The sequence below is a fragment of the Oncorhynchus nerka genome, linkage group LG3 (genome assembly GCF_034236695.1).
Source record: "Oncorhynchus nerka isolate Pitt River linkage group LG3, Oner_Uvic_2.0, whole genome shotgun sequence".
Taxonomy (NCBI): Eukaryota; Metazoa; Chordata; class Actinopteri; order Salmoniformes; family Salmonidae; genus Oncorhynchus; species Oncorhynchus nerka.
Window position 1 is genome coordinate 63,378,953 of NC_088398.1, and position 24,296 is coordinate 63,403,248.

At 44.7% G+C, this 24,296-nt stretch overlaps 1 protein-coding gene across 3 annotated transcripts in view; it reads right to left on the reverse strand.

Moving 5' to 3' along the window:
• The window catches only part of LOC115112303 (mannosyl-oligosaccharide 1,2-alpha-mannosidase IB), a 116,397-nt gene that overhangs the window by 53,772 nt on the left and 38,329 nt on the right, over positions 1-24,296 (reverse strand). For all 3 annotated transcript variants that reach the window (XM_029639300.2, XM_029639290.2, XM_029639280.2), the window contains exon 5: positions 13,793-13,889. In XM_029639300.2, the coding sequence (XP_029495160.2) occupies positions 13,793-13,889 (97 nt within the window). The remainder of the gene's footprint in view (positions 1-13,792; positions 13,890-24,296) is intronic.

Sequence of the window (24,296 nt, forward strand, 5' to 3'; positions counted from 1 at the left end):
TCGTTGGGAGCTTCATGAAATTGGGTTTTCATGGCCGAGTAGCTGCACACAAGCCTAGGCCCTTTAGTTCCAGTGAAGGGAAATCTTAACGCTATAGCATACAATGACATTCTAGATGATTCTGTGCTTCCAACTTTGTGGCAACAGTTTGGGGAAGGCCCTTTCTTGTTTCAGCATGCCAATGACCCCGTGCACAAAGCGAGGTCCATACAGAATTCGTTTGTCGAGATCGGTGTGGAAGATCTTGACTGGCCTGCACAGAGCCCTGACCTCAACCCCATCGAATACCTTTGGGATGAATTGGAACACCTACTGCAAGCCTTTCAATAGCCCAACATCAGTGCCCGACCTCACGAATGCTTGGGGCTGAATGGAAGCAAGTCCCGCCAGCAATATTCCAACATCTAGTGGAAAGCCTTCCCAGAAGAGGAGGCTGTTATAGCAGCAAAGGGGAGGACCAACTCCACATTAATGCCCATGATTTTGGAATAAGATGTTCGACGAGCAAGTGTCCACATACATTTCATGACCAAAAGTATCTAGCGAGCTTGATCAAAGTGTTGCCAATTTCATTTTGTCTAGCTAGCTAAATTGTACAGCCAGCATTTTGTCTAAATCAATAATTTGTGAAATCACGATGTAATGCAGCAGATGACATGGCGTGAGTTTAGAATTCTCACACAATACCATAGAAGCAGCTTCAATTTGATTGGCTGTTGCATACAATTTTTATCGTGTTTAAGTTGCTTCATGTAACAGCAAAGCCGCTTTAGATATCACTTGCAACTACAACAAAAATGGTGTGAATGTTGCTTTGTGTAACTCCAGCCGTAGGTCTGAGAACATTACATTGGAGATTACATGGGATAAGTCATCTGATAACTTTCGGCAAGAAAGAAGTTCTTCTTGCATTCTCTCATTTGATATTTTTAAAAGAGGAAGAACTATAACATGACTAATGTGCATGACTATTGCAGAGATCATGTGGGCTTTGAACCGCTAACCAAGGGAACAAACTTTTTTTGTGCACTCCATCTCTCTACAGAAGCCTATGTAATACCCAATGTGTTATTTTAAGTGTACCAGGCCACTCACAGATTAACATATCTTGTGTAAACTTTCAACAAATTACTTCTCTGGCTGAAGGGCAAGAGCAGCAACGTTTCCTGAAAGTTGGAATACACAAAGTCATCCGACAAGAACTATGTGTGGAGACTTCTGTGCATTCGGTACAGCAGCATAGCTGAAGAAAACAAAGGTCTACCAGATCCTTCAAACACCAGCGGTATGCAGGTACTTTAGGCAGTGTAAACTAATCACACAATCTGAGTACACCAATCCATCTGTGTCAAAAATTGAGATCAAGGAGTTTGAGAAGGGGAAACCAGGGTAAATCTCTAGTGTGCTTTATCAAATAGCCGTACCAGGGACTGTTGGAAATAATATACAGGTAACTGCAAAAAATAAAGGAAACACCAACATAAAAAGTGTCTTAATAAGGTGTTGGGCCACCACGAGCTAAAAGAGCTTCAATGGGCCTGGGCAAAGATTCTACAAGTGTCTGGAACTCTATTGGAGGGATGCAACACCATTCTTCAACAAGAACATCCATAATTGTGTTTTTTTGTTGGTGGTGTAAAAGGCACCGCTCCAAAACCTCAAAAAAGTGTTCAATTGAGTTGAGATCTGAGACAGCCATGACGTATGGTTTAAATCATTTTCATGCACATCAAATCCTTTGGTGACCACTCATGCCCTGTGGATGGGGGCATAGCCATGGTAGCCAAAATAATGGGCACCTGGTCCTGCCCTAAGCCTGAGGGGATGTTAATTACTTAGGAATAGCTCAGGAACTACACCTGTGTGGAAGCATCTGTTTTTAAGATACTTTGTATAACTCATTCAAGTGTTTCCTTTATTTTGGCAGTTACCTGTATTCTACAGCTATTTTAGGTCTGTTGCTGTTTATTAGTAACGAGTACAATGCACTCTTCAGTGATTTTTTTTGTCATGTTTTGATATAGGCTAATCCATTCACTGAAGCAGGAAGACTAGGCCTGTACTTTGAGTTGGCAATACTTCTTATACATCCATGTAGGGCAGTAGGCACCAAAACTCTAGACACAGTAAGATGGGAAAAGGATTTCTGACACGCTTATATCTTTCCTTTTTTTCAGATTAACCTAGTACTTATACGCACTGGGGTTAACCCTGAACTCAATGAAGTGTGTGGGCTGAGATTCTTGATTTAAACGACGTGTGTGCACGTGTGTGTGTGTGAGAATGGAAGTGTGCATGTGCGCAGCTGCTGACAGACTTTTCACACCCGGAGAACATCCATTCTCACATCCAGTCTCTCAGCGTAGGCTTCTAGCCTGGGTGATAACTAAACCTGCAGAAGATGCAACCACTCACAATTGAGGAGAACATTTATCTCCGACCTACCAACATTCCATTCATTACAAAGGAGAGGTGCTCCCCCTTCCTAATTCGGTTGGCGCCTGCCTAAAACAGCTAGGCTTTTTGATTTCTACGGTGAAATTTTGAGCTTGTCTCTTCTCAATGTCTCCATCTTTCCATATTTCCCTCTCCTCCATCTCTCCCTCTCAATCTTCCGCTCCCTACCATGGCCCATCTCCAGAGGGACTGTGTGATGAGGCTGTGGGCTGTGGGACCTGCCAGTCACTATATACGGCCTGATGAATATTTACTGAGCTATAGCACTTTGATGAAATTCTGGAGCAGTGAATGTGAGCGAAGCCTCGTTTTAGGGACACCTACACTGTGGTGAGCAGCAGATGTTCTTCCTTCCTCCTCCCAATGGTCTCACTCTGCATGATGGGTCTTCCCAACGTGACGTCCTGTACCATTATTAAGCGTTCCCCCTTCCAGTCATTAGTACAAATATTAATAATTATAGAAGAAGATGTTAACGACTCCAGAGCTGCAGAGTTGAGGAACTGGCTCCTGAGTGGCCCATTCAATAGCGTTACTCTGAAGAACAGTTTCTCTTGTCATAAATATGATGTTTTGTCAAACAAAAGTGGGAGCTCATTTTGTGCTCCTTTTTAGGGTGTCATTAAAGTGGATTGTTCAAAAGAGTTCAAACTTTCTCCTTATCCCTTTTTCCTCGTGTTTGAGGGGCTTATACGCATTCCGAACAGACTCAGAAGAGGGAAAATCAGTTTGCTTTCCTGCCTGCCGTCCAATTTGGCACCAGCCTGCCTGTTAAAAGTTGAATCAGAGTGTAACGCTGGGAATATGGGAAAAGGGGAGAGTTGGAGCAGCTGAGAGGGAAATGTGACAACATCCTGTTGGGAGGGACCCGTCTCCTGTTGGGAGGGACCAGTCTCTGCAATTGTTCCCTAGCCCCTATATAGTGTACTACTTTTGACCAGAGCCCATTGGGCAAACCAGTAGTGCGCTATATAGGGACTAGTGGGCAAGTTTGGATGCAGTCTCTCATCTCACCGGGTCTCTAACGCTGCTAGCAGGTCCAGGCCAACCTCAACTTCAGCACTGAGAGAACTAAATAAATACTATAAAGCAACTGGTTATTAAATCAGGGTGACATGCAACAATTCCTCCATAAACATCCTCTCTGAGAGCCAGGAGGATTTAGACTACACCAAGGATAGAGCCCATGTAACACACACCCCTAGAAACACACTGTACGGTACAGAACATACGTGCCAAACAGAGAGGTGTTTACTACTGGCACAGTACTCACTACTGTGCACTGCTGCACTAATGCATATGGATTGATAAGAAATATCACAAACACAAATATGCAAACAAACCAACACTGGAGACTAGAGATGTTGTGCTGGCTTATTGGAGGCGTTCGCTCATTTCAGAGTGTCGGATATTGACTGGGGAGTTTCTCAGCAGTTAGAGAAAACGAGATACAGGCTGACTCTAACCTGACTCACCAGGCTGAGCCTCATCTCTCCTTACTCATCTCTTTCTCCCACACTCCCTCAAGCTGAAATCAGTCTCTCTGGCCCCTCCAGCTGTCATTATAAAGTCATCACCACCACATCATCCCTCCCCACTCAGGATTCATCCACTACCACAGTTAAAGCATCCATCCCAGTGATCCCACAGCACAGCCGGCCTGGGAAGCTTTAAGACTAACGTCGCCACTGCTGTATCATTTCCCACAAGAGCAGCGACAAGCTCCCTCGCTCTCTCACCAACATGGTCGTCCAACAAGGAAATGACTGTTCATTAGGAGGATATTAGCCACCCGGGGAGCACAGTTCAACAACCAGCAGAAGAGTATGTGTGTAATTGGAGATGTTATCAGAGCTCCGACAGGGGGGCTAATGGGAATGGGAATATTGTAATGAGCTTATAAATATTGAGGAGAGATGAGAATATAACCCTGGGGGAGGGACTTAGTCTCGTCAATCCCACATCCCCCGAGGTGTGATTGGAAGAATCCATCTCTGTTATAATAGAGCTCCTCAGCTTATAGTCCTAAAAACCAGAAATTAGTTACCTCTGGTTCGTTCAGCCATTCATATGGGGGAAAGAATGGGGTTTTGGGATAAACGCCAAAAATAAGGTCTGAGGTAAACACAGGCTTAGGCGACCTTATATGTTTTGTTCAATGAGATAAAATGCTTTAAAATTCATAAAAAGTTAAATTAGCTGATGAAGATTGTGTTTACCACAGATCTTTTTGGCATTAATTTAAATACAGATACATTTATTTCCCATTGGCTTTGAATGAGCCATTGCGTAGTTAATGCCTACAAAAACAATGCTTTCTATAGCTGCTCATGTTTAGAGCCACTGAAGGAATCATTTAGAACGCCAAAGTGGTATTACATTCTATGTTGCTCTGTGATCCCTCCCTCAACCATCCTTGCTTTGGACCTAACTGGAGTGCATTATTTTCTCAGGTTGCTTCTTATGAACTCTCCCCGTGTATTTTCAAGAGGTGTTCCATACATTACCACTTGTGAATTCTACTCTGATCTTGTCACCAGTGAACACAAACTGACATGCACACCTCCCTCTCCTCCAGCCTCATTTCGCTGCATATTCCCTCCACATTGCCCTCTCCTCATCTTCCCCTTCATGTTTCTCTCCATCTCCCTCAACTCCTTTAACTCAGCACCTCCCTCTTCTCTAGCCCTCTTTTTCTCTCCTCACCCTACCCTCTGGACAAAGATGGTATGTGTATTCTCTCAGTTAGTCTCAGACATCTGGGTTCTGAATGATCCTATTTGGTTCTTCATCCCATTATCAGACATCCACTGCTAGGTTTCTCCTCCGCCCAACGTGCGTTAATCAGAACTCTCCCACGGGCGCATTGCCATGGCGCCATTTCACAGCCCTTCCCAGAATGCTCCAATGTGTTATTCTGCCCTGGGAAACGACCATATAAACATGACCTACATGTTAAAAAACAACCAACTGACTAACTAACTAACGGCCTGCAAACTGGGGAAGGAAGAGGAGCTGTCGACCACGGGATGGCTCCAAATGTATGATCCTATTATCTAATAAATCTGTAATAACAACTAATCTTATTACCTAATCAATTCATTCCCCCTACAGGACTGTTGAGTGGAAAGCAAAGTGCTAACAGCTAGGCTAGCAGGTTTGTAGTGTATTACAGAGAAACAAAGCACGAAACAGATAAGGGACGACACAGATAATCCATTACATTGACCAGATATTTCATTGGCCACTCTAACAAAGAAAAGGCATTCCTTTAAAAAATGGAAGGCAGTCGGGAAGAGGCAAGATCCGGTGGGACCATTCTAGGCAATGAGAGGGCAGAAACGAGTGTAATAACGGGCACGACTCCAACATAAAAAGTGTTTATTCTCAAACTTGCTGGGATGTCACGTAACCTATTTATATCAGTGCACTCGTAAGCATTAAGAAACTTCTATTTGAGCAAATAAGCCATTCGATTTTTTTGTTAATCAAATTCGACACTTGCTCATTGACCTCCATACAAAAATTCCTTGCTTGGTGAGCGAAAAAAAAACCGCAACCTGCTGGAGAAGACAGATTTTGGGCCCAGTTATTCCTCTCGCTTCGCCTCTGCCTCTCTGGGGAAGACCAGGCGTCCAAACAAACCTGAACTCAGCTGCCCCTTTAATCGCTATGGCAACTGCTCTCTGAGCTGAGCAGAGTAGGGAGCCAGAGGGTGGGGCTGGAGGGAGAGATCCTTTCTGGAAGACAACCTGGATTCTACTGTGTGATGGTAATACAAAGTGAGCCCTGCTATGCTGTCTGGGGTTGTAGAAAGGACAGGCAGGTGTCCATATCATGTCTCATTTCTCATCCTATCCCACAATTCAGCAGGCCTTTAGACAGTGCATACCAAGAGTACCGTTCTTTGTGACGTCACTATGCATCAGACTATTTGTAAAGGGAAGTGAAATAAGAGCGAAGGGAGGGAGCAACTTATTGGAATGAGATCCAGCCCTGGTTGCGTAATATCCTCGGGAGTGGGATCTCCTGGGCTTGGTCATTGAACCATCAACATCCAGGCAATGCAAGCAGACAAGCTTTTACAAAAACACTGCATAAGGACTGCATAGATGAGCTAGGAGATCCTAAGTGCACTGAAAACACTCCCAATCCAATTGGAGTCAAATGTCACCATAAACTTTACTTGATTAAAAAAATAAAATGTCTTTATCCGACCACATCAATGCCGTTAATGTTGATAAACCTGAGGTGGTTATTACATTGTGTGTATTATCTGCCTGGCCTGGCCCTGCCGTGGGACTGCTTGGCCAGTGGTGTGGCTTTCAGTCCAGTTTACAGTGCGGATCAATGTAACCCGACCCTGTGCTCCCCAGAGAGCAGTTTCCTGTAAACACCAGAGAATCCGTCAGTGTGTTTAAAGATCAGAGCCTTGTCAGTCTGCTCTCCACCCTTCCACAGTAAACAGAACGACCTTCTTTCGCCGCTCTGGTCTCGGTGACCGATGGATGACCACAATTACAGGTCAAACGCTTTCCAACCGAATCCATGCTCAGGTCGATGGGACTGACAGACTATGATCCCGTTATGTGAGTGAGTGGGCCAGACAGTGAGGGATATGACTATGGACTGACCAGAGGGATGACACTGCTCCTAAAAGAAGTCAGTTAACCACCCACAAGTAGGTTAAACCACATCATCATAACACGTGGAATAAATCCACAATGAGTAACGATAGCTATATACACGGGTACCAGTATCGAGTTGACGTGCAAGGGTACGAGGTCATTGTGTGTGCGCGTGCGTATGGATGTATATTCAGACCCCTCGACTTCTTCCACATTTTGTTATGTTGCATCCTTGTTCTAAAATCAATCTACACACAATGACAAGCAAAAACAGACTTACAATTTTTGTAATTTATAAAAAATACAAAATATAATTTACTGGCCTCCCAGGTGGCGCAGTGGTTAAGGGCGCTGTACTGCAGCGCCAGCTGTGCCACCAGAGACTCTGGGTTCACGCCCAGGCTCTGTCGTAACCGGCCGCGACCGGGAGGTCCGTGGGGCGGCGCACAATTGGCCTAGCGTCGTCCGGGTTAGGGAGGGGTTGGCCGGTAGGGATATCCTTGTCTCATCGCGCACCAGCGACTCCTGTGGCGGGCCGGGCGCAGTACGCGCTAACCAAGGTTGCCAGGTGCACGGTGTTTCCTCCGACACATTGGTGCGGCTGGCTTCCGGGTTGGATGCGCGCTGTGTTAAGAAGCAGTGCGGCTTGGTTGGGTTGTGTATCGGAGGACGCATGACTTTCAACCTTCGTCTCTCCCGAGCCCGTACGGTGAGCGATGAGACAAGCGATGAGACAAGATAGTAAGCTACTAAAAAACAATTGGATACCACCAAATTGGGGAGAAAACGGGGTAAAGAAAATATATCATAAAAAAAAAATATATATATATATATATATATATACACACACTGCTCAAAAAAATAAAGGGAACACTAGATCTGAATGAATGAAATATTCTTCTTAAATACTCTTTACATAGTGGAATGTGCTTACACAAAAATTATCCATGGAAATCAAATTTATCAACCCATGGAGGTCTGGATTTGGAGTCACGCTCAAAATTAAAGTGGAAAACCACACTACAGGCTGATCCAACTTTGATGTAATGCCCTTAAAACAAGTCAAAATGAGGCTCAGTAGTGTGTGTGGCCTCCACGTGCCTGTATGACCTCCCTACAACGCCTGGGCATGCTCCTGATGAGGTGGCGGATGGTCTCCTGAGGGATCTCCTCCCAGACCTGGACTAAAGCATCCACCAACTCCTGGACAGTCTGTGGTGCAACGTGGCGTTGGTGGATGGAGCAAGACATGATGTTCCAGATGCGCTCAATTGGATTCAGGTCTGGGGAACGGGCGGGCCAGTCCATAGCATCAATGCCTTCCTCTTGCAGGAACTGCTGACACTCCAGCCACATGAGGTCTAGCATTGTCTTGCATTAGGAGGAACCCAGGGCCAACCGCTCCAGCATATGGTCTCACAAGGGGTCTGAGGATCTCATCTCGGTGACTAATGGTAGTCAGGCTACCTCTGGCGAGCACATGGAGGGCTGTGTGGCCCCCCATAGAAATGCCACCCCACACCATGACTGACCCACCGCCAAGCCGGTCATGCTGGAGGATGTTGCAGGCAGCAGAACGTTCTCCACGGCGTCTCCAGACTCTGTCACATGTGCTCAGTGTGAACCTGCTTTCATCTGTGAAGAGCACAGGGCGCCAGTGGCGAATTTGCCAATCTTGGTGTTCTCTGGCAAATGCCAAACGTCCTGCACGGTGTTGGGCTGTAAGCACAACCCCCACCTGTGGACGTCGGGTCCTCATACCACCCTCATGGAGTCTGTTTCTGACCGTTTGAGCAGACACATGCACATTTGTGGCCTGCTGGAGGTCATTTTGCAGGGCTCTGGCAGTGCTCCTCCTTCTCCTCCTTGCACAAAGGCGGAGGTAGCGGTCCTGCTGCTGGGTTGTTGCCCTCCTACGGCCTCCTCCACGTCTCCTGATGCACTGGCCTGTCTCCTGGTAGCGCCTCCATGCTCTGGAGACTACACTGACAGACACAGCAAACCTTCTTGCCACATCTCGCATTGATGTGCCATCCTGGATGAGCTGCACTACCTGAGCCACTTGTGTGGGTTGTAGACTCCGTCTCATGCTACCACTAGAGTGAAAGCACCGCCAGCATTCAAAAGTGACCAAAACATCAGCCAGGAAGCATAGGAACTGAGAAGTGGTCTGTGGTCCCCCCCTGCAGAACCACTCCTTTATTGGCGGTGTCTTGCTAAATGCCTATAATTTCCACCTGTTGTCTATTCCATTTGCACAACAGCATGTGAAATTTATTGTCAATCAGTGTTGCTTCCTAAGTGGACAGTTTGATTTCACAGAAGTGTGATTGACTTGGAGTTACATTGTGTTGTTCAAGTGTTCCCTTTATTTTTTTGAGCAGTGTATATATAATTTACTTAGGTATTCAGACCCTTTACTCAGTACTTAACAAAAAAGTTAAATACAACCTTTATTTAACTAGGCAGGTCAGTAAATTCTTATTTACAATGTCCTACCTTATTGTCCTACCTGGACAACGCTGGGCCAATTAGTTTATCCCATTCTTCTCGGCAGATATCTCAAGTTCTGTCAGCATGGTTGGGGAGAGTTGCTGCACAGCTATTTTTAGGTCACTCCAGAGATGTTTGATCTGGTTCAAGGTGAACCTTCGCCCCAGGTCCTGAGCAGGTTTTCATCAAGGATATCGGTACTTTTCTCTGTTCATCTTTACCTTGATCTTGACTAGTTTCCCAGTCCCTGCCGCTGAAAAACAACCCCACAGCATGATGCTGCCACCACCACCATGCTTCACCGTAGGGATGGTGCCAGGTTTCCTCCAGACGTGACACTTGGGATGCAGGCCAAAGAGTTCAATCTTGGTTTCATCAGACCAGAGAATCTTAGGTGCCTTTTGGCAAAATCCAAGCGGGCTGTCATGCACCTTTTACTGAGGAGTGGCTTCCTTCTGACCACTACCATGAAGGCCTGATTTGGTGGAGTATTGCAGAGATGGTTGTCGTTCTGGAAGGTTCATCCATCTCCACAGAGGAACTCTGGAGCTCTGTCAGAGTGACCATCTGGTTCTTGGTCACCTCCCTGACCAAGGCCCTTCTCCCCCGACTGCTCAGTTTGGCTGGGCGGACAACTCTAGTAAGAAGTGGTTCCGAACTTCGTCCATTTAAGAATGGAGGCCACAGTGTGCTTTGGGACCTTAAATTCTGAAGACATTTTTTGGTACCCTTCCCCAGATCTGTGCCTCGACACAATCCTATCAAAGCTCTCCGGATAATTCATTCGAAGTCATAGCTTGGTTTTTAAATTGACATGCACTGTCAACTGTGGGACTTTATATAGACAAGTGTGCGCCTTTCCAAATCATGTCCAATCAATTGAATTTACCACAGGTGGACTCAAATCAAGTTATAGAAACATCAAGGATGATCGATGTAAACAGGATGCACACCTGAGCTCAATTTCGAGTCTCATAGCAAAGGGTCTGAGTACTTATGTAAATAAGGTATACATTTTATTTTTAATACCCGTTTTCACTTTCTCATTATGTGGTATTGTGTGTAGATTGATGAGGCCCTAAAAAATGTCAGACTCCAGCCACCCAAGTAATAGAATATAGAAAGGGGGGGCACAGAGTGGTCATAATAGTTTGTAGGTCAAACCATTTGGATGCCACAGATGTTTGTGAGAAGACGGGATGTCTCATGGTCTGGCAAACATAGTCTGACAAACACCACTCTAGCTCTGCCACCTTGCACTGCAGATCAGAAGTGCGACAGCAGTGGATTGAGACACATCCAATGCAAAAAAACAGCTCTAGCTTAAACTGATTTAAAAATAAATAAAAATACCAGACTTTTGTATTATGTTAGTTAGGTTGACGCATCGGTGCGTTAATCGACTCTAGGGGATTAATACACCAACGGTAACATATTCTCTTACCTAATTTAAATAAGTACCGCCTTGTTACCAACATCAGAGAAGGAGTATTTGCAGAGGGCAGTGGGTTTATAGCTACTCTACTGGTGCCAAGATTTTACCGTAGGATGTCAGCAAATATAATTTACAAGTTTACCTAATTAATCTATGGCATAAATACTTGTTTCCCCTTTTATCTGTGTCAGGTGTTAATTAGTTACTGTCTAGCTAGGTCCTCAGCTAGCATGGAACAAAGGCGGGGGGCATTGAAATCTGACGCAGTTGTCAAGTCAACATCTGTCAGTGCTGCATTGAACTGCATCACAAGAGACATGCCAAACAGGAAATGTATTAAAATGATTTAATATCATTGATGCATTTTCAATGTTGTTAGAGTTGCTTTGTGAATCACCAAATTTCATTGAGATGATTTTACTGCAGCACTGCATCCAAGTTGCTTGACATAGTCATTCGAAAGAGCTGTCAGTCCAGGCGACTCAGCCGATCTTTTCAAACTTGCTGGTAGTTAGCCATGAGAGAAAAAGTAGTAGACTGTTCAGGGTCTTTAACCCATAGCTACCCAGACTAATTCTTTAGCAGTCTCATGGCTTGGGGGATAGAAGCTGTTCAGGGTCCTGTTGGTTCCAGACTTGGTGCATCGGTACTACGTGCCGTGCGGCAGAAGAGCAAACAGTTATGACTTGGGTGGCTGGAGTGACAATTTTTAGGGCCTTCCTCGGACACCGCATACTATAGAGGTCCTGGATGGCAGAGACCCAGTGATGTACTGGGCTGTACACACTGCCCTCTGTAGCACCTTGCGGTCGGATGCCAAGCAGGATCCAGTTGCAGAGGAAGGTGTTTAGTCCCAGGATCCTTAGCTTAGTGATGAGCTTTGAGGGCACTATGGTGTTGAACGCTGAGGTATAGTCAATGAACAGCATTCTCACATAGGTGTTCCTCTTGTTCAGGTTGGAGAGGACAGTGTGGAGTGCAATAGAGGTTGCATCATCTGTGGAACTGCTGGGGCGGTATACGAATTGGAGTGGTTCCAGGGTGTCTACGATGGTGTTGATGTGAGCCATGACCAGTATTTCAAAGCATTTCATGGCTACAGATGTGAGTGCTATGGGGAGATTGTCATTTAGACAGGTTACCTTGTTGTTCTTTGTCACAGGGAATATGGTGTTCTGCTTGAAACATGTAGGTATGGCGCCACAGCATAGCGCCACAGTCAAATAATATTACAAAAAAATATTAATATTCATGAAATCACAAGTGCAATATTGCAAAACACAGCTTATCCTTTTGTTAATCCACCTGTCGTCTCAGATTTTGAAATAATGATTTACAGCGAAAGCAATCCAAGCGTTTGTGTAAGTTTATCGATAACATAACATTATGTACATTAAGCATTAAGTAGCTAGGTCACGAAAATCAGAAAAGCAATCAAATTAATCGTTTACCTTTGATGATCTTCGGATGTTTTCACTCACGAGACTCCCAGTTACACAACAAATGTTCCTTTTGTTCCATAAAGATTATTTTTATACCCAAAGTACATCTGTTTGTTTGTCGCATTATGTTCAGAAATCCACAGGAAAGAGCGACAACGCAGACGTATATTCCAAATAATATCCACAGAAACATGTCCAACGTTTAAAAAAAAAAATCAATCCTCAGGTTGTTTTTAAAATATATGTTCGATAATATATCAACCGGGTGTGTAGGTTATTCAATAACAGCGGGAGAAACAATGGCCGCTTTACTCAGTTGTGCAAAACTCACTCTGAGAGCCCCCATCTATTCACTTTCGCAATGTGATCTTTCACACTCATTTTTCAAAATAAAAGCCTGAAACTATGTCTAAAGACTTGACACCTGAGGGAAGCAATAGAAAAATAAATCTGGTTGATATCCCTTCAAATGGAGGATAGGCATGCATAGGAACAGAGAGGTTTCAAAATAAGAGGCACTTCCTGATTGGATTTTCCTCAGGCTTTCGCCTGCAATATCAGTTCTGTTATACTCAGACAATATTTTTACAGTTTTGGAAACTTTAGAGTGTTTTCTATCCTAATCTGACAATTATATGCATATTCTAGTTTCTGGGGCTGAGAAATAGGCCGTTTGAAATGGGTACGTTTTTTAGCCAAAAACGAAAATACTGCCCCCTACACGCAAAAGGTTAAACAAGGAAGGCACATTTCAGTTGTACAACTGACTAGGTATCCCCCTTTGCCATCTGTCCCTGCGGTCTTGTTACCAGTTACCCTGTTTAAAGGTCTTACTCACATCGGCTATGGAGTGCGAGATCACAGTCGTCTGGAACAGCTGCTTCTCTCATGCATGGTTCAGTGTTGCTTGCCTCAAAGCGAGCATAGAAGGAATTTCACAGGAATTTAGAGAACCGGGAGACAGACCACAGTACTGCAGCTCAACTACCATTTAACAGCAGCTCATCAAATACCACAAGCGCTTATAAACAATTTGATCCACTGAATATTAAAACTTTCCACACAGAACACGCATGAGTGCGCTCACACATACATACACAGTACACACGCAAAAATATGAGCCGCAGTTGTCTGACCTGCTTTATCGCAGTAGGTAGCTGCAGAGCTGAACAGTAACAGCAGCAACAACCCTGGCAGAAACTGGTGGAGTGAGAAACTGGGTTTGGTGTGACCCACTGGTCATGGATGATGCATCCAAACACCAGGGTATAAGGACAGGAAATGTGAATGTGTGTGTGTACTGTACGTGTAGTAGTGAATAGCGACATGACACTTACCAAAGATATTGGTGGAATGTCCTTTCTTGGCGAGAGGTTTCAGCTCGTTGTGTCCCCATCCGTACTGTCTGTAGCTGTCCCACGCATGCTTCATCATCTACAACATACACACGAGCAGCCTGGTTTAGACAAAACATCTGGTACACAATGAGCTGGTACCCAAAAACAGTAACATCTTTAACTATGGAGTGGAGTTAATACCACCAGTTGAAGAGACCATTCCAACAGGCTTATCATAGTCAAATAAATGACTCATAATAGAACAAAAAACAGAGATTAGCATGCACACACACAATCCTTTATATTTTTTTCACCATCATTGCAGCCTCGCCAGGAGAGAGGGCGGCACAATACCTAGCCCTCTGTTCTGGGCAATGATGCTACTAAGAGAGACATCCCTGTGCCCCTTCAGCCAGTGCCCCCACCTCCACTCAATACCCTGAACCCCCCCGGGCTCCAGCCCCTGGTGTGGCCTTAACCCTGTCTGTTCTGTCACTCGGTTGCTAGGTCACTGCCCAGCAGCTCCCTCACCACAAGGCTGGGTGGACAGGACACGACAGTGTGAGTGTGTGTGCATGTGTGTTTATGCGTGCCGTGTAACTCCTCTTCAGACATTGTTAAATTGTAGCCGTGGGGCTACTTCACTCTCAAAGCTTTGTTTTCCTTGGCTGTCTGGAGGCACTGACTAGACTTTGTGGATAAAAACACTGCTTTATTCTTAACATGACCTTTAAAAGAGAAGACGTAAGAGCTGGACTGAGAATAAACAGAGAATAAAGGAGGGTGAGCAGGATAAGAGCGAAAGAGACAGAATCGTGAGACAAGTTTTGACATTGGAGACAGTGATGCTGACCCGAAATGCACATCCAAGGGAAACTGTGAGGACAACACTATTGACTGGCAGAGAGTCACTCTTTCCCAAAGCTCTACTGCATTCACTACTTCCAATTTCCCTTTGTCTTATTAATCATCACCCTAGTCTGATGGGATCAGCTATCCCAGAGGAGAGCATTTCGTCACCTGGTCCTTCTCTGTCTGCCGGTCATGGCAGCAGTCTAAAAACCAGGACAGCTTTTCCTCCTGTACCAGCCATAGCCAGCTCTCCTCACAGCAAGACTAGGGCGAGGGAGGGAGCCAAGCCAATAAACCCGGGAGTTTTGTGTTCTTGGCTTGGTGACGTTCCATGACGCACGCCATCTCCACACGCAGGAGAATAAATATAAATTACATTTACACACCAGGACAAAGCCACTTAACCATTGGCTCCCGACGACCAGGTAGATGTCCAATTGGCCGGTTTATCAAATAATGATTGGCCCATCTGTTGAGGAATATAGGACGTACAAAAACAGAATATTCAAATTCTACACTGATGGGACATTTCATGAACATGACTCACTTAAAAGCCTAAAATCCCAGTCATTAATTGACTGTCACTTCTGTAGTACGGAGTCGGATCTAAAATCCAATAGCCAATGAAAAAGTCTCCCTTCATGTGTGAATGTATGGTACGTTCCAACAGACCGTGCGCCTACAGGTTAGGTTACCTCCCTGAGCACATATTGAATGTCAGGTTCACTGAAGACATACAAACACGGCTCCCTATTCACTATATAGTGGATGAGCCCAGGTCAAAAGTAGTGCACCGTAAAGGGTGCCATTTAGGATGCAGGCCAGGAGAGTAATGTGTTCATTTATGTGGCAAGGGCAAGTATTTCAATTTGATAGGGTTTTGGTTGGCTCCGTTTGTGTCTGGTTTCAGCTCTCACACGTCCACATTCTTCACCAGTTTAGCTATGCCTCAGCTTCTTCACGGAGACCATGGGAGTACTGAGGGATTCACAAATCACAACATGAGTGAGAGGAATAATGCTCATCAGCAAATAGAGATTCTGCACTCTGCAATAATACAGTGCTAGCTATGCTCCCAGCTGTGTTAAGTATGACAAGGTTTAAACTATGTCTCATCAGGATTAAACAATATCATAATAAATTAAGTTGTATTTGCAGATTCTTCTCTTCTACTAACTAGTGGTGTCACGATACCAGGATTCTGAATTTGATACCAGGTTTAGAAACACGATACTTGATACCAAATTGATAACACGGCAAAAAAAAGGCGTATTAGCTGTTAGGTTCTAATTTTCAGAGTAAAAACTCAACCAAGTTTATTCTTCCCAGAGGGTCAATACAGCCGCATTAGACAAAGACATTGTTCACACAAGCACTGATATTTAACCCTTTCTCCTATGCTGTCTCCTCCTACACATCTGAACAAACATTATCTTTACTGCTAGACAGGAAACTAAGTGATACGGCCAAAAACCTTTTTCTCCCTTAAAGTGACCTGACCTCGACCCCCTTCATCACTAGTCCATGGCTCTTTCCCCTTATCAATGCTGCCACATGTGATCGCTTTCCCTACACTCAGTACATTCCAAGCTTAATTGCACACACACCATATACCTTCCTCCTACAGATAACCATTCACTTCTGGTGTAGACCCCCTAAATCTAAGCACTCACTATTTCAATAGGATACCTGATAATTAACCCTATCCCAAGTTGAGGAGTTTGTCTATGATGGATTCTGGGTACTAAGACACATAATGGCACTTCATCCAGACTGATCTTTTGAGTTCCTTTGACATTTTTGAATGCATGCATTAAATGAATCAATTAGACAATCAATTTGACCATTTAAAAAAAAAAAAAAATCTAACTACACTGAACAAAAATATATGGAAAGTGCTGGTCCCATGTTTCATGAACTGAAATAAAAGATCCCGGAAATATTCCATATACAAAAATATTATTTCTCTCATATTTTGTGCACAAATGTGTTTACATCACTGTTAGCGAGCATTTGACCTTTTGTCATGATAATCCATCCACCTGACATGTGTGGCATATCAAGAAGCTGATTAGAGAGCATGATCATTACACAGGTGGACCTTGTGTCAGGGAAAATATAAGGCCACTTTGAAATGTGTCACAACACAATGACACAGATGTCACGTTGAGGGAGCATGCAATTGGCATGTTGACTGCAGGAATGTCCACCAGAGCTGTTGCCAGATAATTTGGCAGTATGTTCAACAACATCAGACCATGCGTAACTGCGCCAGCCCAGGACCTCCACATCCAGCTTCTTCACCTGTGAATCTGTGCTGAGGAGTATCTGTCTGTAATAAAGCCCTTTTGTGGGCCTGGCTCCCCAGTGGGTCGGCCTGGCTCCCAATTCGGTGGGCCTGTGCCCATACCAATCCCACCCATGACTGTGCCCGCCTAGTTATGTGAAATCCATAGGTTAGGGCCTAATTTATTTTTAATTGACTGATTTCCTTATATGAACAGTAACTTAGCAAAATCTTTGAAATTGTTGGATGTTGCATTTATATTTAGTATACATAACTTATTTATTTGAATGGTAAATCTCTATTGATAAACTGGGTAAAATCAAGGCCTTATTCACAATACAGGTGAATGCAAATTCAATAGTAGTGTGTGCATGCATTGAGTTATTAGCTTATTTCACGAGGCTACAGATGAAAAACAAATATGCTTACCTTCCATTTGAGACTTATTTTATTGTAAAGGTAAACAACATTTGCAAAGATGAAGCAATGACTTATTTGATAAAAGTGTGCGCTGTCTATTTAAGACCACTGACGTCATTCACACAAAGTCGGTTCGAGGCTTGAGCAAAGATGATCTTGACTGGGATAGAAGCAAGGTGGGGGAGATGAAGTGAATGAACAGTTTTTGGTGACAATCAGCTTAGTACTCAGCAATATTTTGATTTATATATTATCACAAACAAGGTACTAGGGTAGTGAATTGATGTTGACTTCTGCTGTACGCTAGCAAGGAAGGTTAGCCTCCATCGGTATCTTCTTGCATTGTAGTGTTCTAGCCTGTACTTCACATTGTTTTGGGAACAGTAATGAGCAAATCAACATTTCTACATGCCATGTGGCATTATTCTAGTGTGTTCACTTCTGTCCTGCATAAGTGGTGATGCAGCCTGGACTCAGTGGTTCCTCATGGCAGACTAGCACTAATGGGGCAGGGACATCACTGCATTAAGAGACTTGATCCTCTCTCAAAGTACACAATAGGAGACACTTGATATTTATACTCTAAGTAACAACATTTCTAGTGGTCTGGGGCATTCAGTGGTGGGGAGGGCGCTTGTTCCAGAGCCGGGAGCCGAGACAGCAGAATGCTTGGGCACCCATTGTTTTTAGGCGTGTCTTTGGGACTGCAAGGAGTCTGACTGGCTGTAGTGGAGCGGGTCAAGAGCTAGCTAGATAGCTGTAGTGTCCAGGTCCAATGCCAAGTTGATTTATTGCGGTCCCAGCAGAGCTCAGCCTGGGAATTAGGCATCAGAGATGGATCCAGGTAGACAGTGGAGTGAGGTGGAGAGAACACCAGATAGGAGATTAGCAGGTGATCAGCAATGGAATCGTACATGTATATTTCGACACATTAAGTCTTTCAGTTTGATGGCAATTTCAACTTAGAAAAACTGCTAATAAAACAAGTGTCTAATAAACAAAAAACAAAACGGTCAATCGCGCTGGCATCCTCACGTGTGGCATAGAAAAGAAAAAAGAAAACTTGTGTTCTACCCTTTTACATTAGAATTTTTTCAAACATTCAACTTCTATCTAGCCCCATCCCATATCTCTCCCACCATCACACTATAAAAACTATCCTGGGTAGTGCCACCCTCCAACAGTCTAGTAGTTAAACAGACCACATTGAGATCCCTCAGTCTCCCTCTGTCAGTGCCTGCCTTATCCTCCTGATGTTCATTTTGTGCTCCATTGGACTTCTCTACTCTTGGCTTTTATTCCCAGTGACTGTTGGAGGCGTTCTGCTTGTCGGTTAGCAGCCATCCCGCCTGCCTAACTCTGGGCTTGGTGAAGGGAGCATAGGGAAATGACAGCTTGCGGTGGGGTGCTCAGTGTCTGTTAACTGAAACCCACGCGCCACAGAGATTATGAAGACAAGCACACAAACTGTGTAAGAAACTCACAGTCAACCTTGTGGTTCTGGCTATGTTGGTTTTAAAACTGGCAACTTGCAACACCAAGTTTGTGGGCTCGATTCACACAAGGGACACATACACTAAGTGTACAAAGCATTAGGAACACTTGCCCTTTCCATGACATTGCCTGACCAGGTGAAAGCTATGATCCCTTATTGATGTCACTTGTTAAATCCACTTCAATCAGTGTAGATGAAGGGGAGGATACAGGTTAAAGAAATATTTTTAAGCCTTGAGACATGGATTGTGTATGTGTGCCATTCAGAGGCTGAATGGGCAAGACAAAGGATTTAAGTGCCTTTGAACAGGGTATGGTAGTAGGTGCCACAGGCACAGGTTTGAGTGTCAAGAACTGCAACGCTGCTGGGGTTTTCACTCAACAGTTTCCTGTGTATATAAAGAATGGCCCACCACCCAAAGGACATCCAGCCAACTTGACAAAACTGTGGGAAGTATTGTGTCAACATGGGCCAGCATCCCAAATTGAGGCTGTTCTGAGGGCAAAACGGGGTGCAATTCAATATTAGGAAGGTGATCCAAATTTTTGGTACACTCTGTGTATCCTGGATATAGCCTGTGTTAACTAAGTCACAATGGATAAAAGCATCCATTTAATAACCATCATTATCTTGGTCTGTCTAGCAGAGGCTATGCGGTTTTTGTCTTGCGCTGACATTGTTAACATAAGCAATGTTAATATCCACACCAGGATAATTACATGGTCATTTCTACCCACTATCTATCATGGTGTGGACCATAATAGACCATGGAAGATGTATTAACCACGCCACCTTCTATGCCACCTTCGACCTTGGCTTGGAACGGACTCCACCCTCTCTGTCCATCCATTATCACTGAGAAGTGTATATCTATCCAGCTCTTGGAGCTGATGAAAACAGCAGATTTTACTATTAAGATTTCTGGAGAATGTCTGACAGATTCATAACCAGTTCTGATACATGTACACACTGATGTGGAAGGAAAGGTGGATTTCATCATCTGTGCCTTAAAGAACACGTCACCTTGTCACTTCAAGTCGGCGAGCTCTGGTGATATGATTTTTGTTCTAAATACCTGATGTTTTACCTGTTGTGGGCTGAGGTCTTGGGTGCGTTGCATGAAGACATTATTTCCCTGGCTGATCACTTTTCCACAGCACAACATTGCAGAGAACCTTGAGGGGGACATCCTATTAGAGTAAATCACTTCTCTTGGACCACTTCTTGGAGAAGCAAGGCCAAGACTGGTGCAAAGCTCAGAAAGAGGGAAGGGAGAGATGAGGGAGACCGAAAGAGAGAAGCACGCAAAAAGAGCACTACAGAAAAAGTATCCAAGCAGTGGGGCGGCAGGGTAGCATAGTGGTTAGAGTGTTGGACTAGTAACCGGAAGTTCAAACTCCCGAGCTGACAAGGTACAAATCTATCGTTCTGCCCCTGAACAACCCACTGTTCCTAGGCCGTCATTGAAAGTAAGAATTTGTTCTTAACTGACTTGCCTAGTTAAATAAAGGTAAAAATAAAAAATAAAATAAAAATAAAGGAAGAGGGATAGAAAGAGGGGGGGATTGCAAGAGCAAGACAGACAGAAACAGAAAAAGACAAGAGCAGGTATAGATAGGGTGATGGGGGTATGACTCAGTGTGACAGAACAGGACCTACCTTAATCCAGTTGAATGATGTCTAACAATCTAAGTTGCACCCCCACCCACAGGTTAGACCAGAAGCGGTTGTTTACTGGACTATTTCCTGTTCCTGCATAACTCAGGCCAGGGGAGGTGGACAGGGACGTGGGTGGACAGCCTATAAACTGAGAGGTCCGCAGTGCGGCTGGCCAGTGCTCTCGCTGCCTTCCTGTCTCCCGTTCTGGGAAATATTGCCCACTAGGAGCTCTGCTCTGACCTTCACAATGACAGCCAAACTCTGGCCCACCAGGCACCTATGTCCCGCATCCTGCCCGGGTCTGTCAGGACACAGCCTGCCCTCAACCATCACCACCAGGTGATTCACACAGCAGAAGCTACCCCCCCACCACCGCACCATGCCCTGTAAGTCACACCTGCTGCCAAATATTCATAAATCCATGGGAGTCACAGTGCTGCTGAGGGAGCAGGACCATTTCTTCTAGGCTGCTGCCATTGTTTAAATCAACTTAGCTTGAGGCGAGGGGAGCTGCAGTGCTTTGGAGGTTTGGAGTTATGAATGTACTGCCCTGGATAACCTCGAGTCACCCTGATTGATTTAAAAACCTCCCTTGAACAGATCCTATCTGCTCTAAAGGGCGGCCCTTCACAAGATACACAATGGCAGTGAAAATGTGACAGATCTGCGCTCCACTGTAAATACATTCATGACACCCAGGGTGACAAATTGATTTTAAAAAGGAGACAGTAAAGTAGCTCAGATAGGCCCCTTAAACAGCTCTTAGCGTCGGGTCCTAACAAATAAAGAGGATAATACAGCTGCTGCTCCATTGTAACATATGGTGCTCTCACACCTATCTAGCCACCTAGAACACTCACTTGTGGATTCAGACCCAGTCACAATGAATTAATGTGGAAGCACAACAAGTTCAGGAATTACACCCGTCAGAATAGCAATCACAGCTGGTAAACAGGGCAGTCAGGTGAACAAGTTTGGGTAGTGGTACAATATTAGAGAGTCACCACTGTTGAGAAGAGTTTGCCTTCAAATGAAAACTCACTTGGCCTATTCCCTCTGGCACATTCTCCTGAACTTGCTGTGACTGTGCTTTGGGATGGATAATATTAACTGGTATTTTGCCCCTTTCTCTCCCAGTCTCTCTGACCTTGAGTACTTCTGTGTGCACCACTATGCCCCCTCCCTTGCCCCTTCTTTCTCACTCCCTATACTGGGCATATGCTCAGCCATGATCATGGCACTGAACTGGTCCCTGTGCTCCCCAGTCCTCTCCCCCCAGGGCTCCCAGTATCCCAGGCCAAACCCCAACCTCTATCGATCCCAGAGAGCCGTGCCAACAGTTAACAAAGACACTCCACTCCCCCTCCCTGCTAAGTCGGTCCCTAACGGAAGGGTGAGGACCACGGATTTACAGGCTGTCCGTTTACAGACGCTCCCTGACAAGCCTATAGCTCAAATCACAGAACTGGAGAGTTCTCCTGTCATTGAGAGTTTCAAAAGGCATGCATACACAGAGAGGGAATGGACATCACAATCCATTTCCAAGTACAGCTGATTGAGTTGGAAGGATACTAAAATGGAATATTACATCGTAATGACGAGATTGCCCGGGTCATGGAAGTAGAAATACTATACAATGAGGAGAACATTACATTTTATGGGGCAGCAGAAATGAACCAGTAAACATGTGAAACCAAGACAAAACCTCTCCATTTCTACCCCTCTTCTTGCTCTCACGCTAATCCATGAAGGATACATTATTTTAAATTTTTAGATATTTTTTAGATATTATCTAAAAATGCCAACATTGGCATCGGCCCTATGTCTAGTTTAACGCCGATGCGCAAAACCAACGTCAGAGCTGACGTGAATACCTATATAACGTAGGTAGATGACGTAATGACGCCATGAAAAATATAGCAGCTCGAGCAGTCATCAAGTCGAGCAGTCATTTGAAAGAGTCAGAACATTTCAGTGGGACAACGCGAAGGCACGCCAAGATAATGTAATTCATTGCCCTTGACAATCAGCCATTCTCTGTCGTGGATGATTTGTTTTTATTTCACCTTTATTTAACCAGGTAGACTAGTTGAGAACAAGTTCTCATTTGCAACTGCGACCTGGCCAAGATAAAGAGTAGCAATTCGACACATACAACAACACAGTTACACATGGAATAAACAAAACACAGTCAATAATACAGTAGAACAAAAGAAAACAAAAAGTATATATACAGTCAGTGCAAATGAGGTAAGTTAAGGAAATAAATAGGCCATGGTGGCAAAGTAATTACAATATAGCAATTAAACACTGGAATAGTAGATTGGCAGAAGATTAATGTGCAGGTAGAGATACTGGGGTGCAAAGGAGCAAAATAAATAAATAAATAAATACCAGTATGGGGATGAGGTAGGTAGATAGATGGTCTGTTTACAGATGGGTTATGTACAGGTGCAGTGACTATGTTGGCTTTTGCCGACTGGTCGAGCACCACTACCAATTAGGCACCATTTTTACCAATTAGGCGCCATTTTTCAGCTGCTGCCTTACCGGAGTTACACAGTATTGTTGAAACTCACATCCATGATGCATCACTGCTATTACTGCTTCCCGACTGACATTTGGACCAGCGATGTCAGCCCCATGACCATTAGGAGCCTGACAGCACAGTGGGTCCACAAGGATTTCCTACTGAGGAAAGCAGTACTGCATGCTCAAGAATGTGCTGGGTCTTCTCATACCACTGCTGCCATTTCAGTGGCATTGAGAACATGTTTGAAACATGAACACTCCTAGCTCCATTCGAACAACTGACTTGAGAAATAAGCTCAACTGCGTCTGCAGCAGACGTGATACCCTGTCATGACATTGAAAGTCCTGCTCAACAAAAATGCTGACACAGAACATCGGGTTAACTTGGAAAAGTACTTGACTAGAGGCTGTGAACAAGCAATTCGGTGGTATTCTCTCTGAGCCTCTTTACTGAAGACTCATCTCTTCAGCGGGTCATATGATTAAGTGTAGTCTGGCCCAGGAGTGTGAAGGTGAACGGAAAGGCTCTGGAGCAACGAACCGCCCTTGCAGTCTCTGCCTGGCCGGTTCCCCTATTTCCACTGGGATTCTCTGCCTCGAACCCTATTACAGGGGCTGAGTCACTGGCTTACTGGTGCTCTTTCATGCCGTCCCTAGAAGGGGTGCGTCACTTGAGTGGGTTGAGTCACTGATGTGATCTTCCTGTCTGGGTTGGCGCCCCCCCCTTGGGTTGTGCCGTGGCGGAGATCTTTGTGGGCTATACTCGGCCTTGTCTCAGGATGGTAAGTTGGTGGTTGAAGATATCCCTCTAGTGGTGTGGGGGCTGTGCTTTGGCAAAGTGGGTGGGGTTATATCCTGCCTGTTTGGCCATGTCCGGGGGTATCATCGGATGGGGCCACAGTGTCTCCTGACCCCTCCTGTCTCAGCCTCCAGTATTTATGCTGCAGTAGTTTGTGTCGGGGGGCTAGGGTCAGTCTGTTATATCTGGAGTACTTCTCCTGTCTTATCCGGTGTCCTGTGAATTTAAGTATGCTCTCTCTAATTCTCTTTCTTTCTCGGAGGACCTGAGCCCTAGGACCATGCCTCAGGACTACCTGGCATGATGACTCCTTGCTGCTCCAGTTTCAACTGTTCTGCCTGCGGCTATGGAATCCTGACCTGTTCACTGGACGTGCTACCTGTCCCAGACCTATTATTTGATCATGTTGGTCATTTATGAACATTTGAACATCTTGGCCATGTTCTGTTATAATCTCCAC